The 21,848-nt window shown below is 45.2% G+C and overlaps 1 protein-coding gene across 6 annotated transcripts in view; it reads right to left on the reverse strand.

Moving 5' to 3' along the window:
• The window catches only part of LOC119176508 (ubiquitin specific protease 10), a 160,734-nt gene that overhangs the window by 54,433 nt on the left and 84,453 nt on the right, over positions 1 to 21,848 (reverse strand). For all 6 annotated transcript variants that reach the window (XM_075877774.1, XM_075877772.1, XM_075877773.1 and 3 more), the window contains 2 exons: positions 2,599 to 2,690; positions 1,968 to 2,074 (listed from right to left, as the gene is read on the reverse strand). In XM_075877774.1, coding sequence (XP_075733889.1) covers positions 1,968 to 2,074; positions 2,599 to 2,690 — 199 coding nt within the window. The remainder of the gene's footprint in view (positions 1 to 1,967; positions 2,075 to 2,598; positions 2,691 to 21,848) is intronic.

A 21,848-nucleotide genomic window follows, 5' to 3' on the forward strand; every position in this document is an offset into this window, starting at 1 on the left:
TTTTCTTGTCCAAGGGTGAGAGGCAGAAGAAAATTAGTTTTTTTTTTTTTTTTTGAAGAAACAAATGTTTGCCCTTACCCCTCTATATAGACTTTTCAGCCTCGATTTTTGCTGGATTCCGATCATGTCTTCCCAGATTGCATGTTTACCTTCAGCATTTTTTTTTCTTTTCTAAAACATATCGGCGAGGTTCTACAATACTGAGTTCCTTCCTGGCCAACTGGGTGGAATTTTTAGCAGCTCGCTAGAAAGAATACTCAGACATTTTCAGAAAACTTTTCCACAATGCCCTCAAATAGTGAAATCTTCCACCATTTCAGTAATAAATGATGCGTATGTGAGACTACTTGCAAAGAATCATTACTAATAACTGTCCGATTCCCATTATACCGACATAATTCGCGGAAAGAAATACGCCATGATGGGAAAATAAATGCACGCAGTATACTTTACTGAGAATCATTATTGCTCGTTGTGCATTTCACATTATAACCAGATATATGCCGTGGAAATAAATACACCATGTCTCGTAAATTACTATGCACAGTATTGTTTTATAAATAAAATACGCATCAACCTAAGCTATTCAGCTGACACTGAAATTGTAGCCTCTATTTTTTAAACATTATTATTGGAAAGTTGACTTGTATGAGTGAGATTAAGACAAGGATTTTGTGCTTTCTTATTGCTTCAATGAGAGAGTCAAACTAACCATGTGCATCTATTGGAGTACATGTATAGAGAACCATCTAACCCCCCCAAAATTACTTTTGGACTAGTTAGTTGTGCACATATAGTATTCTAACTGGCTTTGACATATTACCTCTAGCATATTACCCATTGCTTAACTTCATGCACAGCATCAATCTAACGGCGCAGATCTAATACACATATAAGTTATGTTTCTTTCTTCAAAGACTTGTAAAAACATTTTTTTTTTTTTTTGCTTCTGACAATATCATTGGGTCTGCTCCAACAATGTTTTTCGCCAGTGTGCCCGTATCAAGAATATACCTCAAAATCTATCTCGTAGTTAAAATCTACAAATGTAGCATGTTATTCTCGGTATTTAGGGGTAAATTTGGATATTGCTGGGCTAATCTATCTCGTAGTTAAAATCTACAAATGTAGCATGTTATTCTCCATATTCAGGGGTAAATTTAGATATTGCTGGGCTTGAATAAAAAAAGTTTAAACTGCACCGAATAAAAAGTTTAAACTGCACCGAATGAAGAACATACAATAAACATCTTTGTTATTATTATTAAAATCTGGGGTTTCACGTGCCAGAACCACAATATAATCACGAGCTACGCTGAAATGAAGGGCTTGGGAAATTTTCAACAAAGTGGTGTTCAACGTGAAGTGACATCACATAGCACACGGGCTTCAACCACCACGGCCGGGATCACCTTTCCCTGTGTTCGTCAAATTCCTTGTACTAATGTGTGCCACTCTGTCATCGGCCACTAATCCAGCTAAAGTGATGCAGCCTGTTCATGAGAGCAACACAAAACACTGATCAGAAAAACGTGAGTTTATCGGGGCGAACAGCTCACTGCGGCTGAAGAGAGCTTTGAGAGAAACGCCTACATTGCCGATAGCTAGTGCCATAGCCTTTGCGGCAGGTTGAAAGGGAACTAGCGCTCTCATAGTTAACAGGAGCACTCGGCGGGCTGAAGAGCCACCGTTCTTTTACTAACATCTCCTATACTTTTTTTAATATTATTGTCTGTTAATTTTTGTGAACTTTGAAAACAGAGTAGTACATACGAACTAGACAGCCAAGGTTAATGACTAATGAAAATCTTTGGCGGACTAAAAGCAAACCAGCTGGGGAGTGCAGACACCATCACAGGCAGGACAAGAAGCAAATGCAGCTTCAGCATGCCACCTGTCAAACAGTATGTTGCTGCTAATCGGTTTTAAGATTTCTCGCTTCACCAATAAAGCAAAAGGATACTTACAGGCACTCCATGAAAGGCGTTGCATTGGAGCCAGGCAAGCCAGGTACCAGGGGCAAATTGTTCAGCAAATTGAAGAATGCTGGACAAGCCAACAAAGCTTGGAGGTTCTAAATGTCTATGTCAAGGAAAAACATATATCTCACTAAAATTCAGTAAGCTTTATTTAGGTGGGCATATTTAAAAAGTAAACATAGCAATAATCATGTTGTATGTTACGGACAATCAGCTGAGATCGACTAGGTTTAGCACTTAAAATAAAGGCACTTCTTTCACACAGCATGTGTGTATTTACCCCCCCCCACCCCCTTCCCGTTATTTTTTTTTTTTTCATTGCAAGGCTTTCCTTCACACTTGCACCAGTCCACAAGCAGTACCCAAAATATCCATAGCTGAAAGCCACTGCTCTTTGTTCAGAAAGTTGATGTGGGATCTGCTTTCCTGCAAAAGAACTTTGCTGGGAAGGAGATACTTCCTTACTGTGCATCACTGAGAAATTAATGTCTTTTCAGAAGACGTCCCCTTCACTAAAAGACTTCAGAGATCCCGCACGTCAGGAGCGTTATTTCTGTATAACAAAATTTGAGAGGAGCACAATTTCAGGAGGATGAAAGTAGTAAAGGTAAAAGGATACGGCATTGATGTAGCACCAGTTCTTGCCATTCTCCAAGCCCCGAGGTTGAATCAAAGGAGGTGAGTGATCGACAGTGAACTTGTGCAAAGCCCCTGTAAAAGAAGTTATGTAAGTGATGGACAACACAGTATTCGAAATGTTCTGCTAACTCTCAGTGATGATAAGCTACAGGTAAACTTCACTGATACGTACCTGCCAAAGGTGCGACGCAGCTACATTGAAATCTCGTTAATTCGTACCTGCCGAGTATGGCAGCGTAATTAGGCACTAAACATACTGCATATCAACCACCAGCTAAGAATTTCCATCTCGTAACGTACGCAATCGCCGCCAACAAAAGAATAAATGCAGTGCCACAGCAAATATTGCCCTAGGTGCTCCTAACAAAACCATTTCCTTTTGCCAAAGTGCCGAAAAGATTTAGTCATTCCTGTGCAACCGTCCGCTAGCAAGCGGTGACGACGCCAAATAGAATTTTGAAACTACTGCAGGGTTCAGGATACGCTGTGTGGTATAACGACAGAATGAACATAATTAATCGGCTGTCTGCGATACACCTATTTTGCAGTATGCTTTTAACTGTAACCTGACACAGTTCTTTTTAGGAATGTGGTACAGACACAGAGAGCCAAATCGTCTACTGTCTAGTTGCTTGCAGCCCATAGGCACCCTGCAATGCAATTTTGAGAACAGGTCGCGCCACCTGACGGCCCAAACAATAAGCTTGAAGGCGTTCGCGCGCGCAGGTCAGTCTTCACTGCACATGTTTAGCGTAGATCTAGCGTGGGCTTTTTGAGCGCTTGTCCTTCGCATCCGAAAGATTTGCGCCTGTACTTGTAATTGAAGCCACCATGGCATCATCAGAACCGCCTGGTTGACCGCATATCAAGAAGAAAAGTGGACGCAGGTACTGCTCGGTCAAAAACTGCTACAGTCGCGAAGGGACACCGGGCGTGAGGCTGTACAGCTTCCCGTCTAAGCCTTTCCCGTCTAAGCCTTAAAAAAAGTCACGAAGGCAAAAGTGGATTATCGCCGTGCGACGAGTCAAGTGAGTGAATTCCTCTTCATGAATTCTTATTTCGCAAACTGCTGCTTTCGCTATACACTGCAAAAGCAGTCGAGGACGTGGTTCAGTCTATTTTGAAGCAAATTAGGAAAAAATATGTTTTATCGTTGTGCGGGTAGTTTACCTGGGGGGTTGCTTAATGCGAGTATTTTTTGCTTAATGAGAGGTATTTTTGAGCTAAAATTTTGGATATCGTCCTGATGAATTGAAGGACGTGCAACACCATTTCTGCGCTAGCTTGCTTGATTGATTTGTGGGGTTTAACGTCCCAAAACCACCATATGATTATGAGAGACGCCGTAGTGGAGGGCTCCGGAAATTTCGACCACCTGGGGTTCTTTAACGTGCAGCCAAATCTGAGCACACGGGCCTATGACATTTCCGCCTCCATCGGAAGTGCAGCCGCCGCATGCGCTAGCTTGCGACGCACTGAGTTACCGTCTTACGCCATCTGTTTTTTTTTGTGTGTGTGTTAATGACAATCACACTACACTTAGACAAAAGTGGATTATCGTGTAGTTCGTCGCAAGGAAATCGGAAATTACATGTGCACCGGAAACCGTTCTCCGTTTTGTTCGCGCTTAATTTTGTTTTGACACCACATGCTTTACGCGGCGTTGACGTGGTTGACGGTGGCGGACAAGAAACTGCAATGGACCTGCGCTGTCATGCGTGTTTCTTGTCCGCTGATAGTTTTGCGCTATTCATTAATGGTATTTATCCCCGACTGTTGTATTAGTGCATTCCTATACATTGAAAATGCGAGAAAATTTTTCGCCACTCATGCAGGAGAGAAAACTTAAATGTGTGAACGTAGGATGACGTAAAAGATACCTTTTATGTGCAGTGTATTTCTTTATTGTTCCAATCATGTACCTTTCATGTGCAGCAGAGTGGCGCAGTGGGTGTGTGCTGGGCCCATAACCCAGAGGTCCATTGATCAAAACCACGCTCTGATGGCCCTTTCATTGATTGACACTGCTACACCAGCTGCAGTTGGTTGATGGGACTTACTCCTGCTTTATTCATTTCAGTTTCGGGGACTCCTCAAGCTGGCAGTCTCGTCAATTTCTCGGACGCCGAACACATTGTTATTGCGCAGCAAGCGGCGTCCTTTCTGCCGTAGCGACGGCTGAAAATAGTCGTAAAGGCCTTCGACAGGCTTGCACCCGCAATACACAACACGTGACACCGCGCGTAGCTTGCGTGCTGCGTGCAGGTGCTGCTGACTGAAGAAGTTCCTGAGCACACACAGATAGTGCCGTTGCGCTCTGCAAATCGGTGGGAGCTGTTACTTTCCGAACAAACGAGACGTCGGTGACGATCGCAAGCATCAGCAGAAAGAAAGGCTCGAAGGATGACGCGCGGTAGAGCGCCTGTGTATGGCGACATCTCTGTTGGTGGCGCGGAGGTCAGCGCGATGGTGGCGTCGCTCGACAATTGTTCGTTCCCTATTGCCTACTCGGCGTGCACCATCACTGCCAATCCACTTGTAAAAGAATACTCCACTGTGCTTTAGACCATGCACAGACTTGGCACTTGCCTGTTGGGACAACGCGGTGATGACAACCGATACACACTCCGCAGTCGTCGACATTCATCCATCCTTGACGCCCTCGCCACGTTCAACGTAGGCGGCCGTACCGACCGCTACATCCTATACTTTTTAACGGACAGGACAGCCACACTCTCGGTCAACGATTTGCCTGCACCTTCCATCACTCTCGGTGGAAAAGGGACACCACAGGGGTCAGTCTTCTCTCCATTCCTTTTCAACCTGGCCATGCTTCACCTTCCGCCACTTCTACAGGTTTTCCCGCTTAATTTAATCCAAGCGCCAGCCAAATTAATCTAGGTGCCAGTCAATTTAATCCAGCCGCCACTCAAATTAATCCAGGTGCTATTCAATTTAATATAAGTGCCACTGAAATTAATCCAACTGCCAGTCGATTTAATCCAGAGCCAGCAAATTTAATCCTGATGACAGTGTTACTTCAACACGACTCAGAATTTTCAGGAATGCGTGGAGTGAATAGCTTTGGAGTGAATTTAAGAGGGAAAAAAACCATGAATAAGTCACTAGTGACACAATGTGACTCGCGCGACTTCATCATGCCTATCACCCGCATAAGCACTATTCACGCCTTCGACATGTATATCAAAGGAAACGCCGTCCACACAGTAATAACTTGATACTTATTAACCAGGCCAATGATCTCATCACGAGTGACTCAGGTGACGTCCTCACGCACATCACCCACGCACGCACTGTCTTAACCTTTTGTCATGCATATCAAATGAAACGTCTTTGAAAGGGCAGGAGCTTGATACCTAAAGCTCTGCCAAGCCACCGGATCACCAGTGACTCAGGGGACATCATCACCCATATCACCCGTGCACATAATTTACTCGCCTGCCGACATGCATACCAAACGAAACGTCTTTGGGAGAGCAATAACGTGCTACCTATGACTCGGCCAACTGACTTGATCACTAGTCACTCAGGTGACGTCATCGCGGCTATCACCCACGCACGCAATGTCTAACCTGCCATCATATATACCAAACGAAACGTCTTTGAGAGGGTAACAACTTGAATGCTGTCAATCGGCCTGGTGACGTGATCACTAGTGACTCGTGTGACATGATCACGCCTGCCACCCACACACGCAGTGTCTAACCGGAATTCATATATATTAAACGAAACGTCTTTGAGAGAGTGACTTGCATGACGTCATCTCACAGTAAGACTCACACAAGCACTCTCTAATGTGCCTTTATGCATATCAAACAAAACGTCTTTGAAAGAGTAATAACTTGAACGCTGTCACTAGGCCTAGTGACGTCATCACTATTGACTCATGTGACGTCATCTCGCCAAAGAACTACGCGAGCACTCTCTAATGTGCCTTCATGCATATCAAACAAAACGTCTTTGAGAGAGTAATAACTTGAACGCTGTCACTAGGCCCAGTGACGTCATCACTAGTGACTGGCGTGACGTCATCTCGCCTAAGACTCACACAAGCACTCTCTAATGTGCCTTCTTGCATATCAAACAAAACGTCTTTGAGAGGGTAACGACTTGAAAGCTGTCACTGGGCCTAGTGACGCCATCACTAGTGACTCACGTGACGTCATTACGCCTATCACGTACGCACGCAGTGTCCTAAGCTGTTTTCATGCATATCGAACGAAACGTCTTAGAGAAAATAATAACTCGTACGCTGTCACTGCCTAGTGACGTAATCACTTGTGACTCACGTGACGTCCTCACGCCTGACACCCACGCAAGCACTCTGTAACCAGCCTTCATGCATATAAAACGAGACGCCTGTGAGCGAGCAATAACGTCATACTTATCACTCGGCCAATCGACTTGATCACTAGTGACTTACGTGACATTATCACGACTAACACTCACGCAAGCACTCTCTAACCTGCCTTCATGAATATCAAACGAAACGTCATTGAGAGAACATTAACTTGAAGGCTGTTGTAGGCAGCGTCTGCTAGTAAAAAAACTACCGCTCGCACTGCAAAGCCGTTCACCAGCTAACCGGGCTCGCGGGGAACGAACACGCTCATGGCGCTGCCCGAGCTCTTGTCCAATGGGCGCGTCATCAGCAGAGTACCACCCCTCGAGACCTGACGCGGCTGAGCGAGAGATGATGGTCTCCTCGTTTCGCAACAATGCGAGGGACCGAATGGCTACCTTCGGAGAAATCCTAATGTATTACCACAAGGCTAGACTTAAATACCCACCACCAAACAAGTGTCTTAGTAAGCAGCACTCCACTACCTGGCATCTATCACAGACACGCGCTTTCTCATGTCAATCACTACACAACCGTATTTACCCCGCTATTCACACGCCACAATGCAAAGCGTGTGTTGCCCCTAACGCCGAGCTCGACCATATTATATGGGCCTGCCCCGTAGCTACTCACTCAGTTAAACACAGCCCAAACCCTACATTCACAATCACCACGGTCGAGCAGTGGGAGGCTTTGCTGCTTAGCACATGCCCGGAGAACCAGCTTTGGGTTGTCTGGCTGGCCGAATTCATGTCAAAGTGAAAGTTTAATGTATGATGCCTAAAATGGCAAAATTAACAGCAGTGCCTTAATTACCAAGAAATTAAGCCAAATGTATCACACGACGTGCACCACGAGTGGGACATTCTGGAAATGATCCCGATGAAGTGACAGCGTCGGACTACAATTGGTCGCCCGTCATCAGCTAAAACAGAAAAAAGGAACCTTCCATGCATTAGATGCAATAAAATGCTGAAAATTCTGTTTATTTTGTAGGAAAAAATGGCCGGCGTTGCTATGGGGAATGGCACGAGTAGTTCTAAAGTTCAGTTTTTGTACAATGTAGCTTTTGGCTGGTTAGGCTGGCTGGGTGGCGCCACTGAGCGGGGCCCAATTGAACCAAGCAAGCAGAATAATGGATTCTGAGATTGGCGAAAATTGTTAAGTGGCCATTATTGCTACTGTGGCTATGGCTACTTTCACTCTGCTTCTGCAGGTGTCAGCGATCGAGTAGTATTGTTGGGCAAAGTTGGGCACGGGTGATTTGAAGAGCGCTAACGCAATGTGGACCATTAAATGTGACTTTATTTCAAAATAAGCAGTTCATTGGCACAATATATCACTACTAGGTTTCTGGACCGATATTTCAACAATCAACACAGGCTTAATATTTGCCTTTAGTGTCCCTTTGAAGTCACGCTACGCGACACGCTTGCCTGAGCAGACAGCTGCGGATGCTTGCCGAGCTTCTTGTCAGCAATAAGACATACCGGCGTGTTTGTCAGTGGTTGCACCTTGCCTCCACTTTTTCCCCTGCGATTACCCACAAAGGTGTCGCCACTGTGGTACGAAAGTTGCAACAACCGATCAGCCAATTTTTGCAATTACCAAAATGACAAAAAACCGTTTGCAGCACATAGTGGCACCTGCAAGTTCAGCGGCCCGGCAAACTTTTATGGCAAAAAATGCCATCGCAGAACCCAGTAGGTACGCACCAACCGGTAGGCATAAGACGAACCACTACGCCTTAAACGGTCAGCAAATGCAGTAGTTCTCTATGAGACTTGGTCGGAGATTCGCCGCAACTATGTTTTAACCGTTGGTACGTTTAAAGCAGATACGTACTATCGAGGTTTGACTATATAGCGTGGTAATGTTCATTTCCAAGAAGTGTATGTCATGCAAACGCGGCTCTTAATTTACATCGGCTATTGGCCAGTAGCATGCAATCTGTTGTACAATCTCAAAGAGCAAGTGCCCGCTGCTCCATAGAGTAGGCACAGGCCTCTGTATAAAAAGAGGGTGCCCAAGAAAAACGGAACTTACGCTTTGCTTGTAAACCCACCCCCTGTCCTCGCAAGCAATTGTATCAGCAAGTAGCTAGAGCCACCCATTTGTAGCGCTGTAATTAGTGGACAGTAGCTTGAGACAGCCTGGTAGTGAGTGTGCATTGAGAGTGTGTGCCTCATTCATGTGACAGTACGGTGGTGCATGCGTGAGCGCAAGAAAAGGTGCGTTGCTATGACCAACGCTGTGTGTGTGTGTCCCGAGCGAGGACTCAAGTTCGTGAAATTTTTTTCAGTCTTTTTTTTTACTTATAAAAACAACAGAGTAGCATCATGAAACAAGGAAGTTCGGTGTGGAGGCGCCCCTGCCAACAGCAACGAAAGCAGGGTTACTGACTTTTCACTGAAGGAAGTGTGGACAAGACCTGACAGAACAAGAGGGGGGGAGGGGGGCAACATTACTATAGGAAGCTAGTGAACTTAGCTTTCTTCATTGTGGGATACTTCATAGTACTACTCAGCTTCATGCTGCGAGTAGCACTAGTGCTTTGCTGGAAAATGTACACGTAAAAGATGGCACAGTTCCTGCAGAAGTTCAGCCAAAGTGGCTAAACCCCATCAAAGCCTCCTCTAGTCTTGCTTTGTGAGAGCGATTAGTGCGAACATCGCATTTTGGGATGTCTGTTGGATGACTAAAATTTTAGAACTTAGTGGTTTAGGAACAAATCTGGGACATGTAGCTGCCCTTAAAGGGACAGTGGCAGAGACTCAGGATGTCCCACCAAGTCCAGGACGGTTGGTAACTTTAGACGAGAGTGGTGTCGCTCGCGGCACTGTGCATGAGATGGCTTTCCCCATGGGTGCCGACTGCAGTGATAGTGTTACCGTGCGCGAACTATTGAATGCTCTTATGGAAAAGGACCGTGTTATAACAATGTTGCTTGAGCGTATAGCTACACCAGCAACGCCACAGCCCGTGTCCACAGAAACGCTCGATGGAGTCGCTGCGTTCCAGATTAACTCGGCAAACACATACCAAGCTTCGACCTCTGTTATGACACACTCTCAGCAAGAGATTAGATTGAAAGTCTCCAAACTGCGAAGCTGCACAGCTGGCTTGAGCCTTTCATGCTTGAGATCATAAAGTTGCGTTTGACCGGACCGGTGTTCGAGTAGATGCGAAATCAAAACTTGAAGGAATTTGAAAGAACATTTTTGGTGGACCTTTGTAACCCTGACGTGTGTGATGGAACACTGGTGCAAAATGCACGAGCGTGCCACACAAAAGGTCAGCCCAGTGAAATCTCTATACTACAAATTTCAAGGACTGCTAAAAATCATTAGTTATTTTGAGAAGTCGTAGTGAAAGCATTAAAAATTTGTAAACAAAGTGTAAATACAACGAAAAACCACGTAAGTCGCCTACTTGTGCTGTGTATACATTTGCGACCACGTCATGCTCTAATAAACACGAAAAAAAGAAAAAAAAACGAAATATTGCAGCACCAGTGCACATTTATTTGAGGACGATAGCGATCTATCCCCATGTAGGCAGCTCGACTGCTGAAACACGAACTTTTAAGCATGCACATCCTTTGTATGCACTGTGAAGCATTGTCACGACCATATTTACTCGCATAAACCTCACTTCTTTTCGCAGAGAAACAATGAAAAGTTGGAAGGTGCAAGAAATATGCGGAGAAAATTTTTCGCGATGTACAGAGCGAACAAAGTGGTCGCAAATCGGGATTCTAACGCCTGCAACAAATTACAAGCTTCGAGTAGTACTACCAAAGTCTTGCATCAACAACAAAACTGCAGGTTTAACACAAGGCAAGATTTATTTGGGACACTAAAGCCGCAAGCATATAGTAGAGAAATACCACATGCAAAGCTTGCCGGCACTGTGGCTGTAGTGTTAGCGTACATCACTCAATGGGAGCCCGCAAAAGCTTAGCGCCTGGCATCAACCTTGGGCTGATGGTCATCTAACACAGAATCGTCCACAGTTGCCTTCTGACGAAATTAAGTTTTAATATCCATCTGTCTTAGGCATACGAAAGGCCCAACGCACCTTGGCGGCTTTCACCGGCTCGTGCTGCTGTCGCCGGTAGCGAACAATAACTCGTCGACTCCAAGAAGCTTACAAAGGCGGCCCTGTTGCCGTTGTTTATTGCATGATTATTCACTTTCAACTTGAATGAAACTGTGTCCCTTTTGTGTCGCCCCATTGCACAACCACAGAATACACACAACATACAATACACGCGACAAAGCATACTTGCCACTTTGGCTTGGCTTAGATTAGACTGAGGTTCGTGCCATGACCTCTGAGATCGGTGGCATGTGCTGTTATCTTGGAGGCCATGCTTGTGCGCTAATAGTAAGCATCATGCTTAAGAGATGAGCCAGGCTTTTGTGCGCTATCATCATCAGTGATTTCAAGGAGCGTCTGAGACGACACTTCTGTAAGGAAGGGAAAGAAGACAACCACCCGTTTGTAGCACGAAGCCACAAGGATTTCTTTGTGGCTTCGTGCTATAAACGGGTGGTTGTCTTCTTTCCCTTTTTTTAACCTTCCGCCCCCTTTCAGGTTTCTGCAGAACTCATTTGCAATACTTGTGTCCATGTGCTTCAAGTTCTCGATGAATTCGCCCTCGCGCTGTCAATCGCTAGCTTCCTGCTTAGCTCAATTAGCAGAGCAACTGCCCCGAATAGACGTTGGTCCTGGGCCCAAACCGGCAACAATTTTCCGGCAACTAAGAGGCTTTCTTTCTGAGAAATACGTATGAATTTCCTTGTGGCTTCGTGCTACAAATGGGTGCTTGTCTTCTTTTTTTTTTTTTTCTTAACCCTTCCTCCCCCTTGCGGGTTTCCACAGAACTCATTTGCAATTCTAATGCAATTTTCGGGGGTGCGACAATTGCTTGCAGAAAAAAAAATTGCATTTTTGCTGGGCAATGTGGGGGTGTGATAATTATGCGAGTGAGAGGATTACGCTAGTAAATAAAGTAAATGCTGATACTGACAGCATTTACTGGTTCACCTGTGCTGTTTCAACATTGTCTCCACTCTCATCATTGTTTATTATTACGATGAATGGTATGGATCTTATCGATCGTCAAATAAATTCATGTGCATGCCTCAGTGAAGCATGCACAGGTCTATCCTCGGTGACTTCATCCCACAGGTCGGTCACGTTGCATTTTTTCACAGTTGTAGCATTTTTTCCATGCTGGTTGTGGAGCTCATCTTCAGAAAGTTCAATCACCAACCAATAGGCTAGAAAACAGCAGGCTAACAAGCACGCAGAAAAAACTGCCCGACAAAAACAAAGGTAATGGGGCGAAGCAAGTGCCAGGCGATGATGACCGCGAGGTCTATCGCACATTTAAACAGGGCAGCCATACGAGTGTTCTGATGATGATGATCATAGTGGCAGGTTTGTAGCTGGGCATTATTTTTCAAGCCGTAACTTTAGAATCGCTATCACTAGTAGTGAAATATTTTTACATAAGGCCAATGGGCTTCTGGAGGGAGATATTAAAAAAATTCACTAGTCTGAAAAATTGTTCTGAGGTTTGCTGTAACGAGATTTGACTGTAGTCTATTTCCATGTGCTAGAAGGTGAGCAGGTAATCACAAAACTGCCCTCGTGAGCAGATAATCACAAAACTACGTTCGAAACAACTCAGCACTATCTTTTTCAGAAAACACCATTAAGACTACAACGACACCCTGAATGACATTCAAGAATTCAAAAGGACTGAGCGCAAGAGGCAAGAATCTTTTGGTACAGCGCATGATCGTAGCGTGGCGAGCGACGAAGCATATACTCAGAATGTGAGCACGTTGCATGCAAGAAAATTAGTCTATGAGAGCAGCAATAAGTAAAAGCGAGCTGCTCCGTCTAATGAAAAGAAAAAAATGTAAGTGCCAAAACTGTGGCCAGTATGGCCATATAGCAACAATCCGCAACCAAAGCAGCCAACAAAACGTCTTCGCTGTAATGGAACAGACCATACACAGCGTCACTGCAATGTAGTGCTGCAGAACAACCAAGAGAACACATTAGGTGTCCAACATTGGCAACTAGGTGTCCAACAGCCAAATTAGAATATGGAGCAATTTCTGGAGCAGTGAAACGTTACTTTTGGAGCACTTAAATCCAAATTTGCAGAAGCGTACAGGAAAAAAAAAACAATTTTTATCACAAATGACCGAATTTGGAGCAGTGTATAAAATGAGGCTTAAATTAAGGGAAAAAAAATAGCCAAACCTTCAACCCTCCTAAAACAGTAATATTCAAATATTTTAAGACACAAGGCTAGCATATTTAGGAGCAATATTAATTGTAGTAAACATGCACTTGCTAAGTAACCAAGTTTCCTGCGGCACAGCCACAGCAGATGACCACAACAAGGCTCATACGTAGTGACAGCATTGATGAGAAGCGCCTCCCATGGGCAGCGCATGCTGGCAGTGTAGAGCGCATCTATATGTGGTTGACCGCTACAGGTAAACTTTTGGCGCCATTTTTTCGTGTTGAGAGCACAGCCTGTAGAATCTATCACATGCTGTTGGGTCAAGGGCCTCGCACTGATCGTTGCCGCGATAGCGCAGCAACCATAAGCCCTCTCTGTTAGCTCACAATAAAAGTGTGTGCGCAGACAACCCTACCCTGAAAGGCGATTTTCGTTCCGCCAAAAAAGGTTAGCGCATCTTTACTTACTTACTTACTTACACATACACACACAAAATATATATATATATATATATATATATATATATATATATATATATATATATATATATATATAACAGACAATAATGCCAAAGAAAGTATAGGGGACTTTATTAGACCGAATTGTAAGGTAAATGTGAAGAAGGAAAAGTGGGTGAAAAGATAGCTGGCTGTGGACAGAAACCGAACCAGCGACCTTCGAATAACGCGTTCGATGTTGTACCACTGAGCTACCACGGCGGCTATCCTCCCAGCCACGGAGGGTATATATGTGTGTATATATATATATATATATACACACACGTGATAAAAGATACAAGATGAAGGTAGTACAGGCTTACGCGCCTACATCCAGCCATGATGACGCTTCAGTTGAAAGCTTCTATGAAGACGTGGAATCGGCAATGAGTAAGGTAAAAACACAGTATACTATAGTGATGGGCGACTTTAATGCAAAGGTAGGGAAGAAGCAGGCTGGAGACCAGGCAGTAGGAGATTATGGCATCGGTACTAGAAACGCCAGAGGAGAGCTACTAGTAGAATTTGCAGAACACAATAATTTACGGATTTTGAATACCTTCTACCGAAAACGAGAAAACCGCAAGTGGACATGGAGGAGCCCTAATGGCGAAAATAAGAACGAAATAGACTTTATAATGAGTGCACACCCTGGAATCGTGCAGGATGTGGAAGTGATTGGCAAGGTACGATGCAGTGACCATAGAATGGTACGGTCTCGAATTCGCCTAGACTTGAAGAAGGAACGACAGAACTTGATACGCAAGAAGCCAATCAATCAGCTAGCACTGAGAGGGAAAGTACAGGAATTCAGAGTGTCACTGCAGAACAGGTACTCGGCTCTCAGTGAGGAAACCAACCTTAGCGTAGATACAATGAATGATAATCTGACGAGTATCATTATGGAGTGTGCAGTGGAAGTTGGAGGCAGGGTAGTTAGACAGGACACTGGCAAGCTTTCACAGGAAACGAAGAACCTAATTAAGAAGCGTCAAATCATGAAAGTGTCAAGTACAACAGACAAAATAGAACTGGCAGAGCTTTCGAAGTTGATTAATAGACGTAAAGTATGCGATGTAAGAAGGTATAACATGGAGAGAATTGAACACGCTCTGAAAAACGGAGGAAGTGTCAAAGCATTGAAGAGGAAACTTGGGATAGGCAAAAGTCGGATGTATGCACTAAGGGACAAAGAAGGCAAAATAACTACCAATATGGATAGGATAGTTAAGATAGCGGAGGAGTTTTACAGGGATCTGTACAGTAGCCGAGACAACCACGACCTTAATACTATAAGAACTAGCAGTAACCCAGATTACACCCCACCAGTAATGATAGAAGAAGTCAGAAAAGCTTTGGAGAGCATGCAAAGGGGCAAAGCTGCTGGTGATGATCAGGTAACATCAGATCTGCTGAAAGATGGAGGACAGATTGTGTTAGAAAAACTAGCCACCCTGTTTACGAGGTGTCTCCTGGCGGGAAGAGTACCAGAGTCTTGGAAGAACGCTAACATCATCTTAATACATAAGAAAGGAGATGACAAGGACTTGAAGAATTACAGGCCGATCAGCTTGCTCTCTGTAGTATACAAGCTATTTACAAAGGTAATTGCTAACAGAGTAAAGAAAACATTAGAATTCAATCAACCAAAGGAACAAGCAGGATTTCGAACAGGCTACTCAACAATTGACCACATTCATACTATCAATCAGGTAATAGAGAAATGCTCAGAGTATAACCAACCACTATACATAGCCTTCATAGATTACGAGAAGGCGTTTGATTCAGTAGAAATATCAGCCGTCATGCAAACACTGCGGAATCAGGGCGTAGATGAAGTATATATAAACATTCTGGAAGAAATCTACAGGGGATCAACTGCTACCATAGTGCTTCATAGAGAAAGCAACAGAATACCAATCAAGAAGGGTGTAAGGCAGGGGGACACAATTTCCCCACTGCTGTTTACCGCGTGCTTACAGGAGGTTTTCAGAAGCCTAGAATGGGAACAGTTAGGGATAAGAGTCAATGGAGAATACCTTAGTAACCTGCGCTTCGCCGATGACATTGCATTGCTGAGTAACTCGGGGGACGAATTGCAACTCATGATTAAGGAGTTAGACAAGGAGAGCAGAAAAGTGGGTCTTAAAATTAATCTGCAGAAAACGAAAGTAATGTACAACAACCTCGGCAAAGAGCAGCGCTTCGAGATAGGTAATAGTGCACTTGAAGTTGTAAAAGACTATGTCTACTTAGGGCAGGTAATAACCGCAGAGCCGAACCACGAGATTGAAGTAACTAGAAGAATAAGAATGGGGTGGAGCACATTCGGCAAGCACTCTCAAATTATGACAGGTAGATTGCCACTATCCCTCAAGAGGAAGGTATATAACAGCTGTATCTTGCCGGTACTTAGCTACGGAGCAGAAACCTGGAGACTTACAAAGAGGGTTCAGCTTAAATTGAGGACGACGCAGCGAGCAATGGAAAGAAAAATGGTAGGTGTAACCTTAAGATACAAGAAGAGAGCAGAGTGGATTAGGGAACAAACGGGGGTTAAGGATATCATAGCTGAAATCAAGAAGAAGAAATGGACATGGGCAGGGCATGTAGCGCGTAGACAGGATAACCGCTGGTCATTAAGGGTAACTGACTGGATTCCCAGAGAAGGGAAGCGGGTTAGGGGGAGACAGAAGGTTAGGTGGGCAGATGAGATTAAGAAGTTTGCGGGTATAAATTGGAAGCAGCAAGCACAGGACCGGGTTAACTGGCGGAACATGGGAGAGGCCTTTGTCCTGCAGTGGACGTAGTCAGGCTGATGATGATGATGATGATTGAAGGCAAAATCCAGCCGAGACTGTCCATATAATTGCTGTCGCAATAATTGTGTAAACTGAACAAGAGCACTGCTATTTCAATAGAAGAATAATTCTATATTACCCCACTGTGAGAAAATGATGAGGTTCCCATAAAATTTTGCCACGCCTTGTCAAATCTTTTGACAGACTGCCAATTCGAATGTGGCTTTGCCAAGCTGGTGACCTTAAAATTCGAGATTCGTAAAACCGAAAAGTAGGGGTGGCACTTTCCATCTCCTCTTTCTTCCCTATTCCCCCTCCCCTTTGTGCAGAATAGCAAACCGGATGCTGCAGTTCTGGCTGACCTCCCTGCCTTTCTCTCAGTAGGGGTGGCGGGAAAGAAAGAAAGGAAAAAATTTGAAGGACAGCAGAAATGTCATTCACTGCTTCAAATGATCGGCAGTAGCTTTTTTTAGATGTCACCTATCATACTAGTACCCTTAATTACCTGGCACATACAGAAAGCACAGCTACACAAAGAGTAATTAAACAAAATGTCCCATGTCCCATGCCAGCGCTAACAGCCCCTTCCAAATCATAAAAATTACACATCATCTCTCCTACGGGCAACCACAGCGGGATGTGAAAGCATCACAAGGTGTGGGTGTGTTGCGCATCGATATCTTGTTTCGTTTCACTTTGCAACACAACCCAATAGAAGTATGAAAGAGTACTGAAAAGGGAGATGTCCCTTATACATTCCTATGCTGCGACGCCACGTTCAGTTTCTCGAGCATAACTCTGCTTCATGGCAGTGGCACTAGCACTGCTCATGGCACTAGCATGGCACTAGCAGTGGCACTAGCACGTTGTTCATGGCGTTTCGCACACCGTTGTACACAAACGGAATGACGGAAGCATAGTGAACTTGCACTTGTTCAGTAAGTGTAAAGAATTTTATCAGCTTATAGTTAGCACCACCCACCTGTTGAGCCGTGGTTAACGAAAGTGGCTAGTGACTAGCCTGTTAGCGAGTCTGTGCAACGAGAGTGTGTGAATGTCCATGTGACAGTGCAGTGGGTGAGCGTGAAAGAGTGCGTTGATTCACTGGAGTTTCAGAGTAATACACTTCCAACCTTGCAGGCTTTCACTAATGCTTTCAGTATACTTTGTAAACACCAGGCAGAACTATTGAACAGGTTAATTAAAAAATTAATTTGAAAAATGGTTGCATTTATAAACAAGATGAATGCACAGCCGAGACTCAATAAATGCACGAATGCTTGTGCCTGTCAAAGTAAAATGGTAACCAACGAATGACACCCACGTTCAACAAGCTGACAGCAGTTTAGAAGAACTTGTTGGACAAGTTGGTGCATCTCAACACACGAAACTGTACAACTTCTCCCGCACTGCACTTTACGCATATCAAGTTGCACAGCTAGTATTTTTGTGTTATGATGCTGACAGCAGCTTGTGCTTCCATTCATTCACCAGATGCGAGCCACTTCGTGCACTCACACTGTACGACTAAAGCATAGATCATGTACTAATTTTTACTTCATTCTGTGCTCGCACATAACAGCACTGACAAGCGTGGCTAACAAAGCATTGCCAGGCCCGCTGCGGTGGTCTAGTGGCTAAGGTACTCGGCTGCTGACCCCCGCAGGTCGCGGGTTCAAATCGCGGCGGTGGAAGCTGCATCTTCGATGGAGGCGGAAATGTTGTAGGCCCATATGCTCAGATTTGGGTGCACATTAAAGAACCCCAGGTGGTCGGAATTTCCGGAGCCCTCTACTACGGCGTCTCTCATTATCATATGGTGGTTTCGGAACCCCACATATCAATCAACAAAGCATTGCCAAATGCAGCTGTAATATGTGCAAATGTATGATAACTCCATTAGAAAAATATCTGGGGCGCACTGACCTCGCACAATACTGACAGACTGACAATCGCATGTGCACTGACATTGCACAATACACGGGCCTCTGCCATTTCGTCTCAATCGAAATGAGACTGCAGCAGCCGGGATCAAACCTGCGACCTTCAGGTCAACAGCCAAGCACCATAGCCACTGATCCACTCAACGGACTACGACATGATAAGTTTAGAACACAGTAAAACCTTGTTAAAACAAGTGGTTTATAACAAACTAATGAATATAACAAAGCAACTGTAATTTTTATAGACACCCATGTATTTAAAACCTCATTTTAAAGAAGCAAGAATTTCCTCACGAAGGATATAACGAAAAATTTTTTGTCCACAACGAGCATTTACCGATCATGTTAGTATACGTCAACTCAATATCTTATAGCGTGCGACGGTTTACATCTCATCATGGCTGTGGCAATTCAAAACTAGTGCCTTGCGCTCCCCGGGAGCCGCCTGCCAACACGCGCGTGGGTGCAAGTTCTCCTGCTGCGCCCACACAGCAATTTACGCGAGCGTGTCCATCAGCTGCCAGCCTCTCCTCTCCTGTAATTCGCTGATCTGCCCGCACATCCGCTCACCTTCTCCTCTTCAGCTCCACGCCGTGACGCTGGAGATTGTGGTTTTGTTCTTTGTCGTTCTCTGTGGAGAACAACACCTCCTCCATCAGTTTCCACCGCTAGACACGAGATGGACAACACCAGCGGCAAACGCAAGTGCAAAAATATAACAATCAAGCAGAAGTCAGCAATGTTGAAAGCCGTTGAGTTCAGAGCCAAAAAAAAAAGTGGCCACAGATTTTGGCGCATTGATGAGCACGGTAACGACGATCTTAAGCAAGAGAGAAGTCATTAACGACGCTGTTACACATGGCATCAAAGGCGACCGAACGAATCTGCTAGCCCCTGCCTTCAAAACTGTCGAGAAGACGGTGTTCAACTGATTTTTAGAAATCTGAGGAAGCGGCACTCCTCTGAGCGGGGCACTTGTGCAACAAATGGCAAGGAACTTTGCGCACATCACGATTTTGTAGATAGTGATGGCTGGCTGCAGTGCTTCAAGGAGCGCACCGACATCATTGGCAGGGCTGTGAGCGGGGGAATCGCTAGCTGTTGACCGCGAAGCTTCAGTGGTGTGAATCAAGAACATTGGGCACCTGTTCGAAAAATACAGCCCCAGAGATCTGTTCAACGCAGATGAAACTGCCCTATTCTATCAGATGTTGCCGCAAAAAACCTTGGCCCTTAAAGGTGACCGCTACCAGGGCGGTAAACAGGGCAAGGTCCGTATGACCGTGCTATTACCGTACTTATTCGAATATAGGTCAACCTTTTTTTTTTTCTGAAAATGTTGATCATAACCAGCTATCGACCTATATTCGTGACCAAAGAATCTTGACCTGGATTCACGATCAAACCAACCAAAACGCCGCACCCACCGTTTTTCAAGCGGTTCCTGCTGCATACGCATGTTATATACAACAAAATCAAAGAAAACCCTCCTCCACCTTTCTGACTACTTAATTAATTAAGAAAAAAGTCATTTATGCAATAGACGACAGCGACAGCTCGCATTTGCTTTAGGCGCTGTGCCGGGCGCTCTAGCGGGCTACAGAAATTAGGCGCCTTCTTCTAACCACCAGCACCATCTCGTTGTGCGCGGTTGCGACGATGTCACGTCAGCAGAGCTACAGAAGTCACTTCGAATGCCAAGTGATACTTTTTATTGAGGACTCGAGCAATGGTGCCATGCAGCATTGGGGAAAGCAGCGGAACCGTCTGTTTGCGTGCAAATGTCGGTGTCGTGCCTTTCACGGTCCAGCAATCAGAAGCTGTGGCAGCAAAGACGCCGTGTTTGGGGAGTTTCGAATGCTTGCGAAGAATCTGATGACGTCATTTTGCACATCTGACGAGATGGCAGCCCCGGCAGTGATTCGGGCGCTGAGTTATTTAAATAAAGGTGTGCTATGTTTCAATTTCTGTTTCTAAACTAAAAAAAGACATTAGTCAACCTATACTTGAATATTCTTTTTTTCCTCTCGTAGAACACTAAAACCAGGGGTCGACCTATATTCGCGCCTGACCTATTTTGGAGTGAATACGGTATGTGCGAATATGGACGGGTTGGAAAAGATGTCGGTCCTCATGATCGGCGAAAGTCAATCACCACGATGCTCCAATCACTCCAAGTGAGTTACGTATCCAACCGCAACGCCTGAATGAGAAGAGAAATTTTCACACAATGGGTGCGCGATGAGTGGCTGGGCAAGCACAACCTCAAGGTATGCCTAGTCCTGGTTAACTGCACGACGGCCCACCACACTACCATTGTGCTTGAAAACATGGAGCTGCACTTTTTGCCGCCTAACTCTACTGCTATTGAGCAACCCCTCAATCTAGGTGTGATCATGAACTTCAAGCCGGCCTACAGCAAGCGTGTCGTCGATTGAATTTCGCTCAATATGAGCATGAAGGGCAAAACGGCAATCGACCTGTGCATGGCGATAGAGATGTCCCAAGCTGCCTGGATGGCCCTAACGGCAAGTACGATCGCGAACTCCTTCCGGCATGCCTCATTTGGCGTCAGCAGTGGAAAGCCCAGCGAAGATTTCAGCGATGATGCCAGTGATGGTGCCGCAAGCGACAAGGCCCAGACGTCTTGGGACGCTCTCCTTGACGCCGGCGCTGTGCTTAACTATGACACTTTCTGCCTGTACGTCGGTGCTGATGCTGCCACGGTGACAATGGAAGAGTTGTCAAATGCGGAAATTGTGCGTGCAGTGACAGGGGTGCATGACGACAGTGACGAATATGTAGACATTCCAGAGCCTAATGTTGCCGAACTCGACATACGGACGCCAGCACAAGCGCTGGATGCGACAGATCTGCTGCGTTGCTTCTTTGGTGCTTACGATGACGGCTAGGACGGACTCGAAATAGCTGCTGCAGCTGAAAAAGCAGTCATCTGTGCGAGGAAGAGTCGGCAAAAGTCTATTAAGGACTATTTTTATTCGAAGTGATCTACCAGCTCCATTGTCAGAAATGATCTCTAACAGCACATCATCCTCAGTGCCATCAAGTGTGTTCGAGATGGAGCACTTTTTGAACACGAGGTAAACGAGCGCATCAGGAATGCAGGCCCAAGCCTCGACTATGCACGAGCACAGCATCGCTGGTGAGGCCCGTTTCAGCCGTACAGCAGGGGTCACTTCTGGTTCTCCGGACCTCCCCCACTTCGTGTACAGGCGCTTGACATGGTCCTTAAATGGCTTATTAAGGCCCACATCAAGCGACTGGAGCTGTGATGTGATCCCGGGAGCTCGGTGCGGGAGTCGTGCAGCAGTTGCTTCATGGAATCGGTCAGGTG

This window comes from Rhipicephalus microplus, chromosome X, assembly GCF_043290135.1.
Source record: "Rhipicephalus microplus isolate Deutch F79 chromosome X, USDA_Rmic, whole genome shotgun sequence".
Lineage (NCBI taxonomy): Eukaryota > Metazoa > Arthropoda > Arachnida > Ixodida > Ixodidae > Rhipicephalus > Rhipicephalus microplus.